Below are 20,823 nucleotides of genomic sequence, written 5' to 3' on the forward strand. Positions count from 1 at the left end.
ATATTCAGAAATCCAGAGAGCAAGCCAGCAAGCCTGATGAGCATCTTCTTTTGCAGATTTTATGCAGCAGAGATTTCCATTGGATTGTTCTTTCTTCATAAAAGAGGAATCATTTACAGGTGTGTGTTGAGGCTCTGCAACCAGCAGGGCATCTGGGAGTTTCCCCGGACCCCTGGACCTCCGTGTGCATGTTGATTCTGTGATGGGGACTTAAGACACGTTGTTGAGAACCCTCAAGGTAACAAGAGACCTACCTTTGTCTGCAGCCTGCAGGCAAATCAGAGCCACTTTCCGATCTCTGGACCTCAGAAGATTTTGTATATCTCATTTCTGCTTCCCACAAGAAAACATGCTTTTCTCTCCACTGACAGTTCCTTCCTCTGCCTTTTTTTGTAATGAAGGTCAGGGAGCAATGGAAACCGAATTTCTGTTATAGATGCTCAGCGGGAGAAGAACATGGGGAGCTGGGGAGAGGCAGAGGAAGAACTAGTGAATTAAATTCTGCAGGTGGTTAGCAACAGTGAAAGTCTGATGCCAAAGAAAGGGGAATGTCTTCCAGGATTAACTGAAGAGTAAAAGGACCCATGCCACCAGGTAGAATGCAGTGGCCACACGTATGTGACCCAGCAAGGTTGTTCTGAACCTGGGATTTGGCAAACCTGGTTGTGTGCCAGGCCCCCCTGTGTGGGATCCTAGTAAATCAAATGGTTTGGAGCTGCCCCAGACCTGCTAAATTGGAATCTGGTGATTCACATGCTTGGCCAAGGTTGGGGATCGCTAGACCAACCATTTAGTCATTTATTCGGTGTGCATTTATTAAGTACCTACTGTGTCCTAGGCACTACAGTAGGCTCTGGAGATTTCAGAAACAAAAACAAAACCCAGTCATTCCTGGTCCCGGCTCTCCGGACCGTAGTAGTTACCCGTAGGACTCGTAGTTAATACGCCATTGAGGTGGCAGCTAGTCCGAGATCTTTCCGTCTCACTAGCTCCAGAGCAGACCATGTGATGTCGTGGGAAGGACGCTGATGCTCTCCTGCTTCCTTGCAGGGATCTGAAGTTAGATAATGTCATGCTGGATTCGGAAGGGCATATCAAGATTGCCGATTTTGGGATGTGCAAGGAACACATGATGGATGGAGTCACAACCAGGACCTTCTGTGGGACGCCAGATTACATCGCCCCAGAGGTAGGGACCCCGATTCTCCTTGGTTTCTAGACCAGACCTTTCAAATCACAAATACAGCCCCCTCCATGGGGTATAGAATCATTAGCGAATCACCAAGTCAGTGGCCACAAAATAGGCCAAATTAATAGAGCAAAATAGAAAACAAGTGTGAGAGCTCAGTGCATAGTAAGAGTATGTCTCGTTTCGTGGAACTTTGTTTTGTGGACCTGTAAGCTGGGTGTATGGTAGAATGTGTTTCTTACACCGTCATCATCAGAACAATTTAAGCCACACTGTTGGGCAGAGAAGGGGCGGATAGTGCTTGTAAAAATGCTCTGCATGGGAAAACTGGGTCAAAAGGTGGTTCTGATGATGGCTTTTTAGTAAAATCAGAGTGATCAGTGCCCTAAATGACCCATTGGAATTGATCATGGTGTTTAATCTAGGAAGAACATTCCAGTGTGGTTGTAAGCGGAGTGGTTCCAAGATACGTGATCACAGCGGTGGCCAGACTGCTTCGTCTTTGTATAACATTCTTTAAAAAATATATATTTATTTATTTGAGAGAGAGCAAGTGAGTGAGCCAGTAGGGAGGGTCAGAAGGAGAGAGAGGATCTCAAGCAGACTCCACGTGGAGCCCGACGCAGGACTTGATCCCACGGCCCTGAGATCATGACCTAAGCCGACATCAAGAGTCAGACACTTAACCGACTGAGCCCCCCAGGCACCCCTGTTATGACAGAGTCTGAGTAATTTTCGTCTTCTTGTGAGCCTTCCTGCGCACCAGTGACTGGGCGGGTTATAACCCTGGGTCACTGTGTAGCCAACTTCCTATCCACACACAGCTCTGTGGATGAAATGGGTTCCTCCCAGCTGCGCTCCAGCACCTTATAGAAGGTAACAGAATCAAAGTTAGCCCAGCCTTCCCTCTTTGGAGAGCTCTCGCGTTCGCTGTTGGCAGCTCGTGCGGTATATTTTTAACCTGTTGCCCCACGTGTTTGTCTTAGAGGTAGTAGGTGCGACATGAGCTTAGGAGTCAGACCAAAGTGTCCTTCATTCCTGATTATTCTTCACAGGCTCTGGGAACTCGGGCAAGTGACTTAGCCTCTCTGCCCCCCGTGTCCACAGTGGCAAGTTAGAGATGATAATGTCCTCCTCGTAGAATTGCTCTGAGCACAGAAATGCCAAATACAGTGTTTTGCACCTAGTAGACCCCCTGTGGTAGCCAGTGTTCCAAAAAGGAAGCTTAATTTTTTTTTTCCCATTGTTAAGAGCTTCCTTATTTTGTTTATCTGCCCAGTGTGGAAACACAGACTTCGAACATTTACTTAGAAACTTAAATTCTGGGGCGCCTGGGTGGCTCAGTTGGTTAAGCGACTGCCTTCGGCTCGGGTCGTGATCCCGGGGTCCTGGGATCGAGCCCCGCATCGGGCTCCCTGCTCGGCGGGAAGCCTGCTTCTCCCTCTCCCACTCCCCCTGCTTGTGTTCCCTCTCTCGCTGTGTCTCTGCCAAATAAATAAATAAAATCTTTAAAAAAAAAAAAAAAAAAGAAACTTAAATTCTCGGGGCGCCTGGGTGGCTCAGTCGTTAAGCATCTGCCTTCGGCTCAGGTCATGATCCCAGGGTCCTGGGATTGAGCCCCGCATTGGGCTCCTTGCTCCGCAGGAAGCCTGCTTCTCCCTCTCCCACTCCCCCTGCTTGTGGATGAAAGAGAGAGGGAACTCTCTTGCTGTGTCTCTGTCGAATAAATAAATAAAATCTTAAAAAAAAAAAAAAAGAAACTTAAATTCTCAATGACATGGCCAAAGGCGACATGTTATCTTGATACATAACTTCGGGGGGTTTGCCCCCCAAAGAACTCACACATCACTGTCTCCAGGCATAACGTGAGCTTAAATAGTCCTATTTCTCAAACGTGAAGAGTAGGGAGATCGTACAGTAAAAATACAACTTCCTGATGCAGGATTTATTCTGACGCCTTCTACCGGCTGACATGTATTCAACAGGCTGTGATTATGAGCTGTACCTGCTCCCATTTAACACCCACCAGATGCTATAAATGTGTGGTGACAGGGAAGGAAGTGTTTTTTAGGAATAAAAGTGGTTTGAACTTCATCTCCATTAAGACCGTTCTCTGCGATTAAACAAATAGCTTCCTGTGTTCAGTAACACTTCAGCCACGTGACGTCCCCAGGGACGACCGCTTCCCACGTAGATGAAATGTTCCAAATAACGGACGTTCGTTGTCTTTTTTTTTTTCCCCTAATGTTCCTCATTGTATCAGTTTCCTATTGCCACTACAACAAGTAGCCATGCACTTAGTGGATTAAAACAATACAAGTTTATTATCATATGGCTCTGGGGTCAGAAGTCCAAAATCCATCTCACTGGGTCAAAGTCAAGTTATCGGCGGGGCTGCACTCCCTCCAGGAACTCTGGGGGAGTCCCGTTGCCTTGCCTCTTCCGTCCTCTGTGTGGCTACGGTCCGTGCTATTACCATTTCTGTCTTTTATGATCCCAACCCCACAGCCTCCCTCTCAGAAGACCTTTGTGATTACGTGGGGCCCACCCAGATAACCCAGGCTTGTCCCTCTGTCCCAGGACCCTTAACCACACCTGCCAAGTCCCTTTTACCGGATAAAATTACCATATGCACAGATTCCCGGACTAGGATGCACACAGCTTTGGGGAAGGGGCCACGGCCCGTCCTGCCACACTCATGATGGTGTCCCAAGTAACTATATTTGATAAACTCCCACCCCCCTCCTCCAAGGACACCTAGACACACTTCTAACATACTTTGGTAACTTTGGGGCTTTTTTTTTTTTTAGAGCCACACCTCCCCCCTCCGCGGTCACCCCTCCTGTCCCCATCCCTGGCCTCAGCAACCACTCACCTATTTTCCATCCTATAACTTTGCCATTTCAAGAATGGCATATGATGAAGTCACACGGTATACCTTTCGAGATTGGCTTTCTCATCTGAGCACTTTCTAGAATCTTCTAGTCATCATATTGGCGTGCACGTCTACCACCTGGGCAGGTTACTTGAACATCCCGTGCCTCAGTTTCCTCCCCTGTAAAGTGGGGATGATAACGTCTACCTCATAAGGTTGCCGTCTTGTGACTTGGAGTATCATCTGGCACCAGGCAAGGTGGTCCTGCCATGGTTATTGTTCACTTGACCCATTTGCCACACTGCATGGTGGGCCTCTTGCAGTCTTCTGCTGCAGCCCCCCTCATAGTCCTCACAGCATGCTTCAGAAGAGGTGCCAAAGGCAGTAAGTAATGGTCTAAGGCCACGTCACTGAGAAACCCAGAGCCAGGCTTCACTGCCAGGCTCAGGCCCCTGTAGACACTCATACTGCCCCGTATGCTAAACCACAGCCTGCTCCTAAGTGACTCACGCATTCACAGACTCTCTGTACCAAACAGGGTGCCACTGGGACAGGGTCTCCACCGGGACCCGGCCCTGGACACACTTTACAGTGTGGACGACATGATGCTCAGGCGAACGGAAACCCATATCCGTGTTTCGATTCGGGTTGACTTGCATTGTAAGATAAGCTGCACCACTTTGGGAACTCGATCAGTAATTCCGGGTGTTTTACCGGAAACAGTTAATTCAGGCTGTTTTACCTCCTGCTAGCATTTTCCCCATACGGATCCGGGAATGTGGCATATTTGGCCATAGGGATAATTGCGGTGAAGCGGAAGACCATCTAGATTCCAAGTTTCTAATTTGCTCAGAGGTTAACATAATCCTGTCCTCTGTATAAATCTTTCTGTCAGGCAGAGGCCAAAATAATTATCTGAGCTGGCATTTTCCCTAATAGGCAAAGCAGAGGCTTAAATATTTATGGCTGTTTGTTTAAAACCCTTGAAATGGATTAATACTGTGGCATCTCCTTAACCAGGGAAGATGAGCTAAGGCAGAAAGTGTCACTAACAGATGGGATTTTGGAGTTGAGTTGGACACGCACAAGCAGGGGGTGCTCATCAAAAACTAATTCCTGGACTCGACCTCACGGGTACTCAGTGCTTTCACACAGAAAGAATTCTTCGGGGTCAGTGCGAGTCCCTGAGAAGAACCAACGGAAGCTTCATCGGGGTTTAATCCCCCCTCCGAAAGTGATCTGGGGTGTGTGAGGTCCAGTTGCAGGTCAAGTCCCTCCCGGCAGCTAAGCATCAGGCTCTGAACACTAGCCTGGCGCACTTGTTCCCGGGAGGAGAGACGCAGCAGGGACGGGTTTGCTCCTGGCAGGTGCACCTCTGAGTACCTCCTGCTGCGGTGGGAGCAAAGCCTTTGGGAACTGTGCCATGCAGAGTCCTTGCTGCGGCAGGGGGCGCGTTAGACCACACCCATGATGTAGGGACTATCTACGCTGTACCAAGCCTGCGGAGCACATCTTCTGGTTTGTCACATTGCACCCGCGAGCAGAGCTTAAGTGACTCACCCATGGTCACACGGCTGGTAACAGGCAGAGGTGGGATTTGGACCTGAGACATTCTCACCCTAGCGCCCAGACGTACATTCTTGTCACCTACTGCCCCCATCTCCAGAGAGAAGAGAAAACTCCGCGAGTGAGCAAGCCGTTCACAATGAGTGCGGAGATATTGTACAACATGAGCGACATCTTGTAGGAGGAGATGGATGCTTATCCAGCTCAACTGGAATCAGGGACCTGAGTCACAGACGTCTCTACCGCAGTCAATGACTCGGGGTTGTATTCCTGCTGGTACCACTGGGCATACCCCTTGAGAAGCCAGGGGCCGACCACCAGCACCGAAGCCCCTCTCCCACACGTGGCAGCAATCAGCCAGATACTCAGAGCGCCTGCTAAGGGCCTGCCATGCCCGGCAGGAGAACGGAGCCCAGCGGGGACCTGTGAGGGGGGCTGGAGGCTGTTCGAAATGGGCCACTGCCACCCAGGAGAGCCGTAGATTGAGAGTGGATAAGAGAGTATTCCCCTTGGCAAGAACAGATGGCACCCCAACATGGCTAAGGAAACAGTCTGTGGGCACACGTGCCAGCCCCACAGCCCACTGGCCAAACGCAGATGTGCAGCCCCCTGTGAGGGTTGGGGGCTGGATGGGTTCAGCGAGCTGGAGGCCCTTCCTAGGGGGCCACGGCTTCTCCGTCCATCCCTACGGGAAGGGCAGCCCAGTCTTGCCTGTGACCGCCGCCAGAAGTCGGCATTTGTGTGTAAAACTTGCCTACTTGTTCAAAGTTGGGTCTAATATAAAGAGAAATGTACGTCGCTAAGAGTCAGCCAGTGGGCCACCAGCTGTGACCTTTTCTGGAGGGGGTCACGGGTCACATCTGGGGGGAGCCACATTTTAGGAATGGGAGGAAAAAGGGGAGACCAAGGGGTGTCCAGAGAGGTGGAAAAACTAGGGAGCCATAGCGTCTTGGAGACCAAGGAAGGTGAGTGCTTGTGCACTCAGAGATGGCCAGGGACTGTGGAGGTCAAGGAGCTGGGCGGGGGGCGGCGGGGAGGGGATCCGGCCACAGGGAACCAGCCATCCCGAAGAGCACGTGGTAACGATGCGGCAGGAGCTGGATGGCACGGAGTTGAGTGTGGGCATCAGCAACCAGGCTGGAACCATGTCTTGGGGAACGGATGGTAAATGGACAGGGGAAGTGGCTGGTCACTCCTAGGGAAGCAAGATGGAGGGAGCATCAGTATGGCTGGGAAAACCTGAGCATGCTTCTAGCCCAAGGGAAAATGCCCGGAGAGAGAGAAAGAGAAGATACAGAGAGAGAGGGAGGGAGTACCGCAGGCCAGGATGGAACGGGATAGGGAGGCAGGAGGAAGGAAGAAAGCTGAAATCACCCTCACTGGCTGGCTTGCGTTTTCCAAGGGCAAGGCCAGGAAGGGTGGGATGGGGGCCTGGGGATGGGCGCTGTACTGCCCCCACATCCACACATAGTGACCTGCACGAGGGTCCTGGAAGTGACCGAGCAGGTAGTGGGAACCGGAGAGCGAGACCAGAGCGGGGCTGAGTGTCTGTCAGAAGAGGGGAATTGAGGGGCTGGTCCTCAAGAGTATTGAGACTAGGTCCAGTGTGGGAAGCGGAGGCGGGGTGGGGGAGGAGAGTGACACAAGGGCAGGACATTGCTGCAAGCGCTGAGGAGGGGGTTCGTTTCTGAATTAGGCATCTTGGCAAAGCCCGAGACCCTTTGCTGTCTGCCCCCCCTTCCCCTTCCTAACCTCATCTCTCACCTTGCCCTCCACCCCTCACCCCTGTCTCTCCAGAACACCCCCACCCCCCACACTGGCTTCCTTGCCACTCCCCAGATTTGCTGGACTCTCCCGTCCTCAGGGCTTTTGCTCTTCTCATCCCCTCTACCTGAGATATCCTTCCCCGGCAGCAGGGATCCCTCCTGCACCTCAGCTCAGATGTCAGTTCAAGGAGGCCATCTTCCCTGGCGACTCTGTTCCAACCTGCAGACCTCTGGCCCCCACCCTGCTCTCCTTCCACGGTGCTCCTCACCCTCTGACAGAGCATGTCACCAGGCACTCATTTGCGTGTTTCTCTAGCCCACTCAGCCCCCCACGGCAGAATCTTTGTCTTTGGTTCACTGCAGAGCCTCTCGCCCAGGGTCTGGAGCGGTGCCTGGTGGGCAGGGTGGGTCTGGGATGATCAGGTGCCAGGGCTGGCAACAGAACAGAGCTGAAGGCTGGGGAATTGAAAGCTCAGGAACTTGGGCAGGGATTGGACAGATGATTCCCAAGGCTGCCACCTGCAGGGGACAACCACATGCCTCACGCCATGGACCCCCGAGAGCTGGTGCGCTGGGGCACCAGAGTGTCTGAAGGTGTGGGACATCAGCCTGGGTCCCCCAGACAGCCCAAAGTGCCGGAATATTGACACCCCCAGAGACATTTCCTGGCCTTTGGGGAAAGGGGCGTTGAGAAGGATGGAGAACAAAAGAGGATCTAAAAGTTAAATGAGAAAAGAACACACGAGATGCATGCAGCCAGGCAGTAAATTAGCATTTGCCCAGCTGAGAAGAATGGGGGAAATGAGAGGGGAAGCAGTGGGTTGGTGCCAGCCGGGGCTCCTCCGGGATCAGCGCTTCTGAACCCCGGGCCCCACGCCAAGCCAGCGCGGGCAGAGCAAAGAAAGCACTTGATTAACATAGGAGACTGATAAGCCGAAGGTGGCTTGCTTTCTTTCAGAGGCCAATTTCCCTCTGTGTAAAGTCACAGTCCGATGCCTCCGGCTTTGCAAGAGAAAATGAAGCAGCTGTCTTCCCTCCAAGAAATATTTAAAGAGCCAAGGCCAGGCTTTCCCTTGGGGTCTTCCTTAAATTGTGTAACTCTGCTTAGATCTTTTCTAGGCATCCCCTTGGTTGCGTTACTCATCTCTGTTTGGATCTGCCTTGCAGCTCTCAGCTCAGCTGTCCTCGGAGTTTTATCTGCGTCGCCCTGTTCTCTGGAGCATTTGCCCCCTCTCTGTCACAGGAGGCCCCTGTGACCCCGTCCTTCTTCCTGACTTCCCTCAGGTTCTTCCTCCAGAGATAACCGGCTCCTTGTGGGTGAGCGGGACCCAGGGCGGAGCGCCTCACGGACGTGGTTTTGTTTAATCGTCAGAGCAGTTCTACGAAGTTGATGTCAGTGGCTCTGTTTTCCAGATGACGATCCCAGGGTGCAGAGAGGTTTGGTCGTTCTTCCCACGGCCCCAGTCCGGGGCAGAGCTGGGCTTTGAACCCAGGGCCGGTCCGCTTCGCACAGCAGTGGCTTCTCTCCCGAGGGGAGGGAGGGGACTGTGGGTGTCAGCTCAGGTGTTCCCGAGCGTCCTTGCTCTCGCTACCCTCGTGGCTCCATCTGTTGCTTGCAGAGTCCCCGCTCAAGCTCTGAGCGCATTCCCAGCACACTGTGGCTGCATTCCTTGGCCTTTCGTTTGGGGATTTGCTTAAATCCTGTAAAAATGGGTCAGAGATTTCTGAAATCTTATTTCACCTTTTACTTTGCCACGGAGTGCGGGAGGGTTGGGGGATGTTTGGAGGATGTATCTTGAGAGCGATGACCAACACCTACTCATTCCCTAGTGCATGCTGTGTTCTTGTATCTGTTGTCTTGTTGAAACCCTATGATAGCCCTCGGAGGTCAGTTTTACAGACAAGGAAAAGGAGACATGGAGAGGACAGGTGACCTGTCCGAGGCTCATGGATAGCAAGGGGCAGGGCAGGGACCCTGGGCCCCAAAGTGCAGGCCTGTGGCCCTAATGTCACCAGCAGCTGGGTTCCCCCCTCAGGCTTTCACTTACTGCCCTGTTACCAAACACATCTGGAAAGACCACCAGGCTGTGAGACCTCCCAGTTCTGGAAAATCTTTTATTCCAGCTAATAAAGCTCCCACAAGCCCCAGATTTATTCCTACCTCCTAGGTCATTCCGTTACTGCACAGGTGGTTATTTTGTTCAGATACACAATGAACATTTGGAGGCCTGAGGTGAGGGGGGTCCCAAGTAGGCGCCGTGCTGTGGATCTTGTCCGTTTCTCCGGCACCAGCCACCCCCACCCGCCACCCTGAGAGAGACCATAAGGGTGCGGTGGCTGAGTTCGAGAACCACTTGAAGGGGGACAAGCAGGCCGATAACAGTGCACTTGACTCTGCACTGAGTCTTACCCTATGTTGGCCCCATGCAGACTGTCCACCCCTGAAGGGAAACTTCCTGTTTGATTTCAGGTGGCTTTTTCTTCATCATTGTATAGCGAACCCTGGCTATAGTGCTCTTTTAAGAACATGGGGTGACATCTGTAAAATGGGGATAATCACGGTACCATCCTCAAAGCGTGGCTTTGAAGATGAGGTGAGTTTTGCCCTGGCTGCTTCAGAGGAAGCCCTCCGTCCACTTTTGTCTGTTACTTGACAGTTTTTCAATTATCTGTTGCTGTGTAACGGCCTCCAAACTGAATGGCTTAAAACATGTGAAAACTCTGATTCTGTGGGGCAGAACTTCCAGCAGGACTCAGCAGGGCTGACCACTTCCTGCCACGGGGGCTGTTGGCTACCATGCGTGTTCTGCTGCGCTGGGGGATCCAAGACGGCCTCGGGCTGTTGGCTATTGGCCAAGGCCCCGTGGGTTCTCCTCTGTGTGGTCTGTCTTTCCATGGGGTCTGTCACCATTCAGTAGTTTATCCAGAGCTTCTCAGCATGGTGACTGGCTCCCTAGAGGGCAAGAACGGAAGCCACAAGTCCCCCTGAGCTGCACCTGGAGCTTAACTGTGTCACTTGCACCACATTGTGTGAGTCAAAGCAAGTCCCAGAGCCAGCCCAGATTCTAAGGGAGGTGATAGAAATTATGTTGGCGGGGGGTGGCACTGTCAGCCTGTAGGAGGCCATACAGGATAGGAGGGGGTCACTGTGGCCAATTTTGGGGGCAGCTGGTTTGAGCTCTGTGTTGGCCGATGGAAGGCTCCTCAACACAGCACCCCAGAAAGGGCAAATTTCGAAGTGCTGAGGACTCCAGCAAGAGGGGCCCCTGCCCTGTGTTTTGGAGCTGGGATCAGCAGACTCCTTCTGCTAAGGGCTAGAGAGTAAATATTTTAGGCCTTGCGCTAATCTAAATTTTAGATTTTACCAAGAGGCAAAATTGAGCAACTGTTCTTGCCAAAAGGCTGATAGTCTTTTTCACATTTTTTTCGTTTTACATTTGCTCACAGCAGGTTGTACACAAATGGGAGGCAGGCTGGATTTGGCCGGCGGGCTGTAGTTTGCCGCGCCCCAGCTTCAGAGGGTTCTCCCGTGGCCCTCTGCCAGCCTTAACCCGTCTTCTAGGGCTAGAGCGACATGCCCCCTGGGGCCTGAGAATTGCCTTCCATGGACCTACATGGGCCTCTTCCTACGATCCAGTCTTGCTAGGGACACCACCCTGACTCCGGTATCCGAAAGAGAGGCCAGTGGTGGCCATTTGCAGGGCACAGCAGGACGGAGTTTGGACGCACAGGCCGGGGCGCACAGGGTCTTCATAGATGTTATAAAGGATTGAGAAGAAAAGGGGAGTGGGCCACGTCTCCCGATACTGGAATGGAATCTAAGGGGTCCGTGAATTCTAAAGTCGACCTGCCCCTCCAGGTTGTTGAGAAGTATTATGGACGGACTTATGTCCCCTCAAAATTCATGTCGCTCCCTAACCCCCCGTGTGACTGTATGTAAAGATGTAGGGCCTTTAAGAGAGTATAGAAGGTTAAATGAGGTCATCCGATGGGGCCCTGATCCGAAGGGACTGGTGCCCTTACAAGAAGACCAGGAGACAGCAGGAGTGTTCCCCTCACAGAGAAAAGCCTGGGGGAGTCACGTGGGGAAGGAGCCTGGCTGTAGCCAAGAAGAGAGGCCTGTCAGAAGCCAGCCCTGCCGACGGGTACCTCGACCCTGGACTTCCAGCCTCCAGGCCTCTGAGAACATGAATGAATATGGTTGAAGCTCAGGCTGTGGTATTCTGTTCTGGCAACGTGAGCTGACTCATACCGGAGGGTATATTGGTCATGGTGGTAGGAGAGGACATTTAACAATTGGTTAGCTTGATCGGTAATGTGTGTTCAGACATCTGGTATGTGGGCCTCAGTCACTTTTGTTCCAATGTCCCCTGTCACCCTCCCCGCCAAATGTTAGAGGTGGACCCGTCCCAGACCAGTGTGGACTCCTGCACTTAGGCCAGGTAAATTATGTTGTAAACCAAGACACATTTGATCTATTCACGGTCAACACCATCGTCCCCCTTATCAAGCAGAACAGGAAGGAGGAGTGAATAGAAGTCTCAAGGTCAGAGGCAATCTCTCAGATGCCCTGGTCCCATTCCCAGCCCCTGCTTGCAGAGTGGGCACCAGGAGGACGGGAACGCAAGGGCCAGGTTGAGTCCTGGCTCTGCTGCGTTCCCGCCATGCTTTATTGCACTGACGCTTGCTTGTGCCTCAACTTCCCCAGTGGTCAGCAGAAGTGGTGCCCAGCACAGTGCAGCCCAAAGACTGTGCTCAGCGGTAGCTTGGATGCAAATGCCACCTCTGTTCCTGTTGGTATCACAGTGTGTCTCGCTGTGGGGGAGGCTCTTGAAAACATCAGGTTGGGAGGAGAGTGTCTAAAGAGGTGTTTGATTTCTTGGGGGTAACAGGGGGATTATAGAAGTTGTGCTGAAGAGGTTGGGCAACCAAGTCAATTAGGAGGACGTTCTCCTGGCCCCGTTTCATTGTCACTGCGCTGATTTCTTCCGTGACCAGCACATGTTACCCAGGAGCTAGAGAGAGATTAGCCCAGGCAGGAGATTAGCGCTTCCTTGGAAGAATCACAAAGACGTGAAACGGGAACACTTTCCCACATGTACCTCGGTGCTGATGCCTGCTCCGAGGGTCATGGAAGACCACGTCCCACAACTCCGCAGCGCACGTCCCGGAGTCAGAGGAATGCCGGGCGCAGGGGCGGTTTCTGCAGCCTGAAAAGGCCGGCACTTCATTCAGAATTTTACCAGCAGCTCCCTCCGAAGTCACCCCGCCCCTCTGGAAGACAGTTTGGCGGTTTCTTACAAAGCTAAACATAGTCTTTACCATACGATCCAGCAGTTGTGCTCCTAAGCATTTGCCCACATGAATTGAAAACTTATGTCCGCACCGAAACCCTGCACACGGATGTGTATAGCAGCTTTATTCATAACTTGCCCAAACATGGAAGCAACCAAGGTGTCCTTCAGCAGGTGAATGCCTCCATAAACCGTGGTGCAGCTACATAATGGAATATTATTCAGCACTAAAAAGAAATGAACTGTCAAGCCATGAAGAGACCCATAGGAACCTTAAGCACATATCGCTAAGTGAAAGAAGCCAATCGGGAAAGGCTGCATGCTGCATGATTCTGCCCATAGCACATCATGGGAATGGCAAAACATTTGGAGACAATAAAAAAAGATTAGTAGTTGCCATGGGTTAGTGAAGAGGGAGGGATAACTAGGCAGAACAGAGGACGTTGGGGTCAATGAAATTCTGTACGGTACAGTGGTCTATACATGTCATGATACATTTTCAAAAACCCATAGAATGAACAACCCCAAGAGTAAACCCAAGCATAAACTCTGAATGATAATGATGCAACAATGTAGTTTATCAGTTGTAACGAATGTACCACTCTGGTGAGGGATTTCCATAGCAAGGGAGATGGTACTCGTGGGGACAAGGCATATGGGAACTCTGTATGTTCCACTCAGTTTTGCTGTGAACCTAAAACTTCTTTTTAAAAAAATTTATTAAAAAACATAGAGGAGTGCCTGGGTGGCTCAGTTGGTTAAGTGTCTGACTCTTGATTTCAGCTCAGGTCATGATCCCAGGGTTGTGAGATTGAGCCCCGTGTACAGCTCCACGCTGGGTGGGGAGCCTGCTTGAGATTCTCTCTCCCTCTGCCTCTGCCCCTCCCCACCCCTGTGCTCGCTCACGCATGCTCACTCTCTCTGTCTCTCAAAAAAGGGGAAAAAAATACACACACACACACACATGCACACACACGCATATTTATAGCCTCTGGCCTTTCTCTGCTATATGAAAGTCTGGAATGGCACTGGGAATGGGGTCTGGTAATCACCAAGCTCTGAGCTTTGCTCCTCTCTCCCTCTCTCTTTCCTTCCTTTCTTCCTTTTTTCCCTTTGTCTTTAAAGCCAGTGTTAATCATTACAAACCATTTTGTGCTTGTTGTTCCTCTCCTCACATTTTGGGGGAGCAAGACTTAGGTTGTCCTGCTGTTTGTTTTCTGTTCTCCTAGAGTAAAGTGAACAACCAGGAAGTAGAAGAGGTGGGTACTATGAATAGATTATAAAGCACTTTTATTGCCATTAGAGAAATCATTTCCTGTTCTCTCCAATCCTAGATAGAGCCACAGTTTCTGTCTACATAGAAAGTGTATACTTTGGACTCTAGACTTTCCATTTTCACCTTATGGTGATTTTCTTTATACTTATATCATGCCTTTTGTCCAAAGATTTCAAATATTGCAGATATTTCTCATGTGATGTACAAAGATCCCTGATGTAAGGCATTACATTTTAGTTGTATTTATCTGTTTTCCTGTCTGTCTCCTTAATTAGAGTCACAGTCCCTGTCCCTAGAAGAGTGCCCAGCCCAAGGAAATGTACAATTAGCCATAAATAGTAGGGGGGCGAGGGAAGGCGGAAGTGGGAGGGGATATAGATAAAAAAAGAAAAACCTGAGGTTTTGCTGCTCTGGTAAAAATTAATGTAATTGCACGAGGGGGGAATTCTAAAATCTATTAATTTACATACCTCCCCAGCCTAGGGCAGTGTCCAGCACATAGGAAGCTAATATTTGCTGAAAGAATGAACGGAAAGTTCAGCGTTGATGAGAATTGCCAGGTGCCAACAATCATTTCAGGGTGTTTAATACATATTGTGCATGTAATCTGTCCTAGCAGAATGTTTCCTTTGTCCTCCTGTGAGCCACGTGTAACTCCACTGCCTTGGTTCATTTTCACCTGCGTGCTGTGCCTGGGGGCCGGTTCTTACTTCTGATGTTAGGCAGTGTGGCGTCATATCATATATTCAACTCACCTGCAATAAACACATTTTATTATACAAAATGCCGTTTATCCCCTGCCACGTTCCTGCCAGGTGGGTGCTGGAATTCCAGTATCCCAGCTGAGGAAATGGAGACTCAGAGAGGCTAAGCAACTTGCTCAAGGTCACACAGCTCTCCCACGGCAGAACTGGTCTCCAGAAGTCCGGTTCAGAGTGTTCACATCACAGTGTGCTTCCTGTGCAGTGGCTGCTGGTGTTCTGGGCTTGGATGCACCACCGAAAGGTGTTTGACTGGGGAGCCTCTTGGGCTGAGAGGTGGGGTGCCTCACCCTTACCCACCACGAAGCTTTCCTGTTTCTCGAACTCTGGTCCAAGCCTGGTGCTGCGGGAAGGGGACGCGGTCAGGAGACCTTATCTGCAACCAGCCCAGTGACCTTCGAGCAAGCCACTTAGCTCTCTGAAACTTAGGTTCTTTTCCAGAATCCTAAGGACACTTTTGTAAGGCACCTGTAAGGGTCCCTCCAGCCTTGGCAATCCAGCAATTTGATGTTGCACTTAAGAGGTGGGTGGTGGGGCGCCTGGGTGGCTCAGTTGGTTAAGCGACTGCCTTCGGCTCAGGTCATGATCCTGGAGTCCCTGGATCGAGTCCCGCATCGGGCTCCCTGCTCAGCAGGGAGCCTGCTTCTCCCTCTGACCCTCCCCCCTCTCATGTGCTTTCTCTCTCTCATTCTCTCTGTCTCAAATAAATAAATAAAATCTTTAAAAAAAAAAAAAAAGGTGGGTGGTGCCCACGGTTAGGGCTTGGATGAGATCCACTCCCACATGTTTCTTCCGCACCAGCTGCTGGGTGGGGTCCCGGTGCTGGGTAAGCAGGAGGGTGGCCCGGCCCTGCTGGGGAAGAGTCTGGGGTCGAGGGAGGGCAGATAAGCAGTCTTAGCCTGACGAGGCAAAGGCCGCTGCGTGGCAGCTGAGCTCTGTCAGCCCCAGAGGAGAGAGTGGAGGAGACAGTTCTCGAACTCACGGCCCCAGCCGTCATGACAGAACATGCAGACGGCACAGCAGCTCGTCTTCTTTTTTCCCAAATGGTACTGTATTGACATGTCAGTGTTCTTGACCATGCATATAAAGAAGGCTTCTTGTGGCCCATGTTCTATTGTTGGGAACTTAGGATGTTTTTCAAAACAACCATTTTTCGTTAAAGTAAAATAGTTTTATCTTTGATCAAAGGAAGAGAAAATGTTGTTTCCCTGAGACAGTAAAAGAACTCGAGCATGTTTTATGCATAAAGGCCAGTGTTCATTTGTAACGGCAGCCTGGGAAGAGCCTTCTGTTGTCGGGCCATGTATTAGGGGGAGTTCTGGGGATTTGGCTAGTAAACGTCACGTGAAAATGAAGAGTGGAGTCCAGTTAAGGTACAGCCAGGAACGGGAGGGTGAGTCTCCTCCCACATATGTCACGTTCCCCTGGGCCCTTTAAGACAAAGCCTCCAGAGCCAGAGTTCCTGAGTGAAGTGGCTGTCTTGGCAGCTTTAAGCCTGTTAAGCATTTGAGCCCCTTTGGGGGCCAGTTCCCACCATAGCTGTCTAGGGAACCACACTGGGTCATGGGCCGACGAACCTTCGGTTTAGAAAAATGGTCAAAAGTGTGGGTACCAAGTCCAGATGACCAGAGTTCAAATCCCAGCGTTGCTACTTACTCGCTGTGTGACCTCGGGCAAGCTACTTAACCTCTCTGTGTCTCATTTCCTCATCTTTGAAATGGGGCGCTCCTACCTCATCAAAGTCTCCCAAGGGCTAAGCGAGCTAGCAGAGCTAAGGAGCCTGGCACATAGTGAGAGTGCTGCGATGGTGACGTTGCTTATAGTCACTGTTGCTATTGCCGGTAGCATCTAAAACCTTACCATGCTGCCCCCCAAAAGGCTTCTGAAGCCCCGTCCTCTTTGGCGGGCCTTTGAGTATGTAGCCCTGGCAGAGGGTGGAAAGGCGGGTGGCTTCGGAGCAGTGTCCTTCCAGTCACTGTGGCCGCTGACCTGCTAGGAGATGAGAAGCTGCCCCCTGGTCCCTTTCATTCCTGGTCCTGTGCCCAGGCTGGGAGAAAGCTCAGTCATATCTTACTTTTACAAGACAGGCAGCCATTTGAAACATCCTGACATCTCCCCCAAGCAGTTGGCTCATGTGAGTATAATCATAATGATCATAATGACAAATAGCAGGAAAGCTGAATGACAGTGGCCCTGTTGGGGGTCTGTCTTTGAAGCTAAAGTTCAACCTCCCATGTGTGCAGGGAGATCTGCCAACTGGAGCCCTTCTTGCCAAGTTTGCCTCTCTTTTGTGAGGTTCTCTGCTGTGGGAGACCGAATTGCCATTGCAAACCCCTGGGCTTGGCTGCAAGCCTCCGTTGGCCCACGAGTCCCAGAAACACCTGTTCCTGTCCCCAGGGGGACAGAAACAAGAGAGCCTCGTCACTCATTCTGCGGCCTCTGAGCCTGGTCCTCGGCCCAAAGCTGGCTCCCTGGGCCAACAGGAACCAGAGTGAGTTGTAGGAGCCCGTGAAAAGGGTGTAGACCAGCCCCGTCCAGTAGAAAGAAAATGCAGGCCAGACTGCATTTAGCAGCCCCATTGTTGTGTATGTGTGGGGTTTTTTCCCCCAAAGATTGATTGATTTAGGGAATCTCTACACCCAACGTGGGGCTCGAACTCACGACCCCAAGATCAAGAGTCCTGTGCTCTACTGAGCAACCACATGTTTAAAAGTTTAAAAAAAAAAAAAAAAGGTAAAATTAAGCTTAATATATTTTATTTAACCCAGTATATCCAAAATATGAATGAGATATTTTGCGGTTGGGGTACTAAGTCTTCAGAATCTGATGTGTATTTCCCACCTAAAGCACATCTCGGTTTGTTCTAGCCACTTTTCAAATGCTCAGTGGCCACATGGGGCTGGTGGCTACTGTACTACCCAGGGCAGGTCCAGACAGCTCACAAGGGACAGCGTAACCAACATCCCAAATCATGTGTATCTAAATGTTTATCTTCAAATGGGGCTCTCTAACAGTTCGCCTTTTGCAGTGAGATTTTTGGATCATTGGAGGTATTTATTAATAGCAGCTCATCATTGAGGGGAAAGCAATGCTTCATTCTAAAAATGAATTTGCAATGGTAAGGTTGCACCCCTAGACCTTGTAACTTAGATCTTCGGACCTCCCCATTTCATGGAGCGCATAAGGCAGGGGTGACACATTGTGAGCTTCTCCAAGAAGAAATGCCCCAGCTGAATTTCAAGTCCCATCCTGTTATTACCATTGAAAGCACAGCAGTGTTCAGCATGACTTTGTCATCTCGGCCCAGTAGCTGAGCTGGTCGGCTCGGGGGATTGCCAGATGCTAGCGACAAGAAAAAGGAGCCATTGGTACTTGGCATTCTCCTTTGGTAAGCCTTGGAGGAAGGAGAGCGTGTTATGAGCAGGAGTCATGAGAGTTTGATGCTGTGCAAATAGAAAATAAAAGTCAACTTGGACCAAAGTTGATAAAAGAGTCAAGAAGAAAAAAAAAGTCTTCAGGTGGCCATGGCTTTTGGGATTTGTGAATCATTCTGACCAGAGACAGGGTTTCCCTACCCTTGACCTCTGATGGCTTTCCAAACTCGGGTGGCGTTTCATACCACCCAAGGAGAGGAGTCTGATTGGTAAGATTACTCAGATCCTTGCAGAATATAGGATACAAAATACAGTGTGACCTCCCTCGTTCAGCCCCCTCAGTTCCCCAGCCTGATATTTCCCACAGCAACACGGTGCCCGAGCTCCACCTGTATTAAAAACGGATTACACTAAAACACCGACTAATGAAAATAGATTGCCGGGACTGGTTTTAATATAGTTACAAGAAAAAATGTTATTCAGGTGCTTTTGAAATACAGCTACAACAACTGAAATGGTGGTTTTAAACCTCTTTAATCCTCGAAGCCCTTCGATTAATATTTTATTAATCTCAGTATGAGTGATTACATATATTTGACAGCCATAAACTGTGTTTTTAAAACAGAAATGTCAATATCCAGAGCACCACTTATGAGCTGATTGGCTCTGGATGGGTCTCTGAAACGTCTTGCTACGTCAGCTTTCCCACGTATAAAATGGGAAGAATAATTAGTTCTCCCGCACTGGATTCTGCGGAATGTGCTCAGCACATTGGACATATAGTAGGTACATAGCAGGTGTACTTTCTTACTCTCCCAAAGAGAATTTCTGTTGTTGTTCTACTTGGTTGAGACAAGCTTTGATCCAGTCACTTGCTGTCTTGGAACCAGAATGCCAAGCCTCATTTTACATCATCAAGTAACACATAGAGGCTCATTCTGATAGGGTTTTTTGTTCTGTGTATGTGTGCATTTTCCAAGTTTTCAAAGAAGAACAAATGTTTTTTGTTTTTTGTTTTTTGTTTTTTAAGATATTATTTATTTATTCATGAGAGACACACAGAGAGAGAGAGAGAGGCAGAGGGAGAAGCAGGCTCCCAAGGAGCAGGGAGCCCGATGTGGGCCTCGATCCCAGGACGCTGGGATCATGACCTGAGCTGAAGGCAGACGCTCAACCATCTGAGCCACCCAGGCACCCGAACAAATGTAGTTTTAAAAAGAAAGGAAGTCCTCCTTGTAGCTTCCTTTGGTTGTCATTTCCTTGTCAAGAAAATGAGCAATAAAGCTGCCAGATCCAAATGTGTGCCCTCTTGTTGCCACCCACACCGAGGTAAGCGACAGGGAGCTTGTATTTCTCATGCTACAAGGAGAAATATTAGTAATACATTAAAGAAATGGAGAGGCAGAGACATGCAGGTTTGTTTGTGTCCCAGGACATTCCATTAGACATCGTGGGCCATTAAAAAATACCCTAGAACATTTCCAAATCACATGTGTATATGCAAAATGTCAGAATGGTCATGGTGAGCACCTGTCCGGATGTCTTCGCCTCGGATCCTGGGGCATGATCTGTGGGTCGGGGGATCGTGTGCTTTAGACAACACCAGTGTTTTAATAACCCGTGCCGTGCTTAGAAATTCCAATCAGTATTACCCTCTTCCACGAGGGCAGGTCGTAGAATTATTCTAGTACTTCTGGGAGCCACAAAGATAGAGGGAGCAGTCGGGGTCTCCGTGGGCCGTCACCCAGCTTCACCAGCTCCCTGCATTTTGCCAACTGTTCCGATCCCTTCCTAGTTTGCTCAGGTATTTAAAACAAGTCTAAGATGTCATGCCACTTCACCTGTAAATTCTTCATCTCTTGTGCATTTCACTCATTAATACACTCACCGTACACTTTTAAACGAATCACCATACCATTTTCCCACCTCACAAAATTAAGGGTAATCTCTTATCGAGACCACATTTTGGTTGTTCCTGATTTCTGTTTTAGAGTTGGTTTGGTTTGAGTCAAGATTCAGACAAGGCTCAAATATGACATTTGATAAAATGATGTCTCTTTCAAATGTTCTGAAACTTCAGCAGATACGTTACCTCCATCATCATCTTTGCTGCTTTCAGCAAAATTCTGTTACATAGTTTGATTATCTTGTTTATCAGACCCATGGTCTGAAGGACCCCTGGCTTTTTCCAAAATGAAATCCACCTCAATGTCCAAATATTTTTCACCATCGAGGATAATTAAATCTGCCCTGTGGCATCTCCAGGTGGATTCAGAGGAGCAGACCCCAAGCAGGTTTTGGGCAGCGAGTCATGGGGAGGTGGTTCCCCATGTGTGGGATTTGCGGGGCCCTCTCCCCTCAGTGCAGAAAAGCCTACACACTTGACTTGTCTGTTCTAACATGGGCTTTTTGATTCGCCACTAAATGTAATTGATGTATGTGTTTTCACACAGATAATCGCATATCAGCCATATGGAAAATCCGTGGACTGGTGGGCCTATGGCGTCCTATTATATGAAATGCTAGCCGGGCAGGTAATGTACATTTTTGTACTTGTTTATTGCTGGATAAAGTGAATACCACGGCTCTGTTTGGGCCAGGATAGTGGGACCCAGCTGCTGATGCTGGTCTGACTTCCCTGACCCCGGTGAAAGAGGGAGAAATCCCCCCCGCCCTTGAAAGTGGATTATATTCAACAGGCACAGCAATTATCTCTGGTTAT

The 20,823-nt window shown here is 49.9% G+C and overlaps 1 protein-coding gene across 3 annotated transcripts in view; it reads left to right on the forward strand.

Moving 5' to 3' along the window:
• PRKCA (protein kinase C alpha) overlaps nt 1-20,823 on the forward strand; it is a 395,562-nt gene that overhangs the window by 345,914 nt on the left and 28,825 nt on the right. For all 3 annotated transcript variants that reach the window (XM_035026216.1, XM_035026215.1, XM_035026214.1), the window contains exons 12-14: nt 57-119; nt 1,051-1,189; nt 20,555-20,635. In XM_035026216.1, coding sequence (XP_034882107.1) covers nt 57-119; nt 1,051-1,189; nt 20,555-20,635 — 283 coding nt within the window. The remainder of the gene's footprint in view (nt 1-56; nt 120-1,050; nt 1,190-20,554; nt 20,636-20,823) is intronic.

The sequence above is a fragment of the Mirounga leonina genome, unplaced genomic scaffold, assembly GCF_011800145.1.
Source record: "Mirounga leonina isolate KUSES-001 unplaced genomic scaffold, KU_Mleo_1.0 Mir_197, whole genome shotgun sequence".
Lineage (NCBI taxonomy): Eukaryota > Metazoa > Chordata > Mammalia > Carnivora > Phocidae > Mirounga > Mirounga leonina.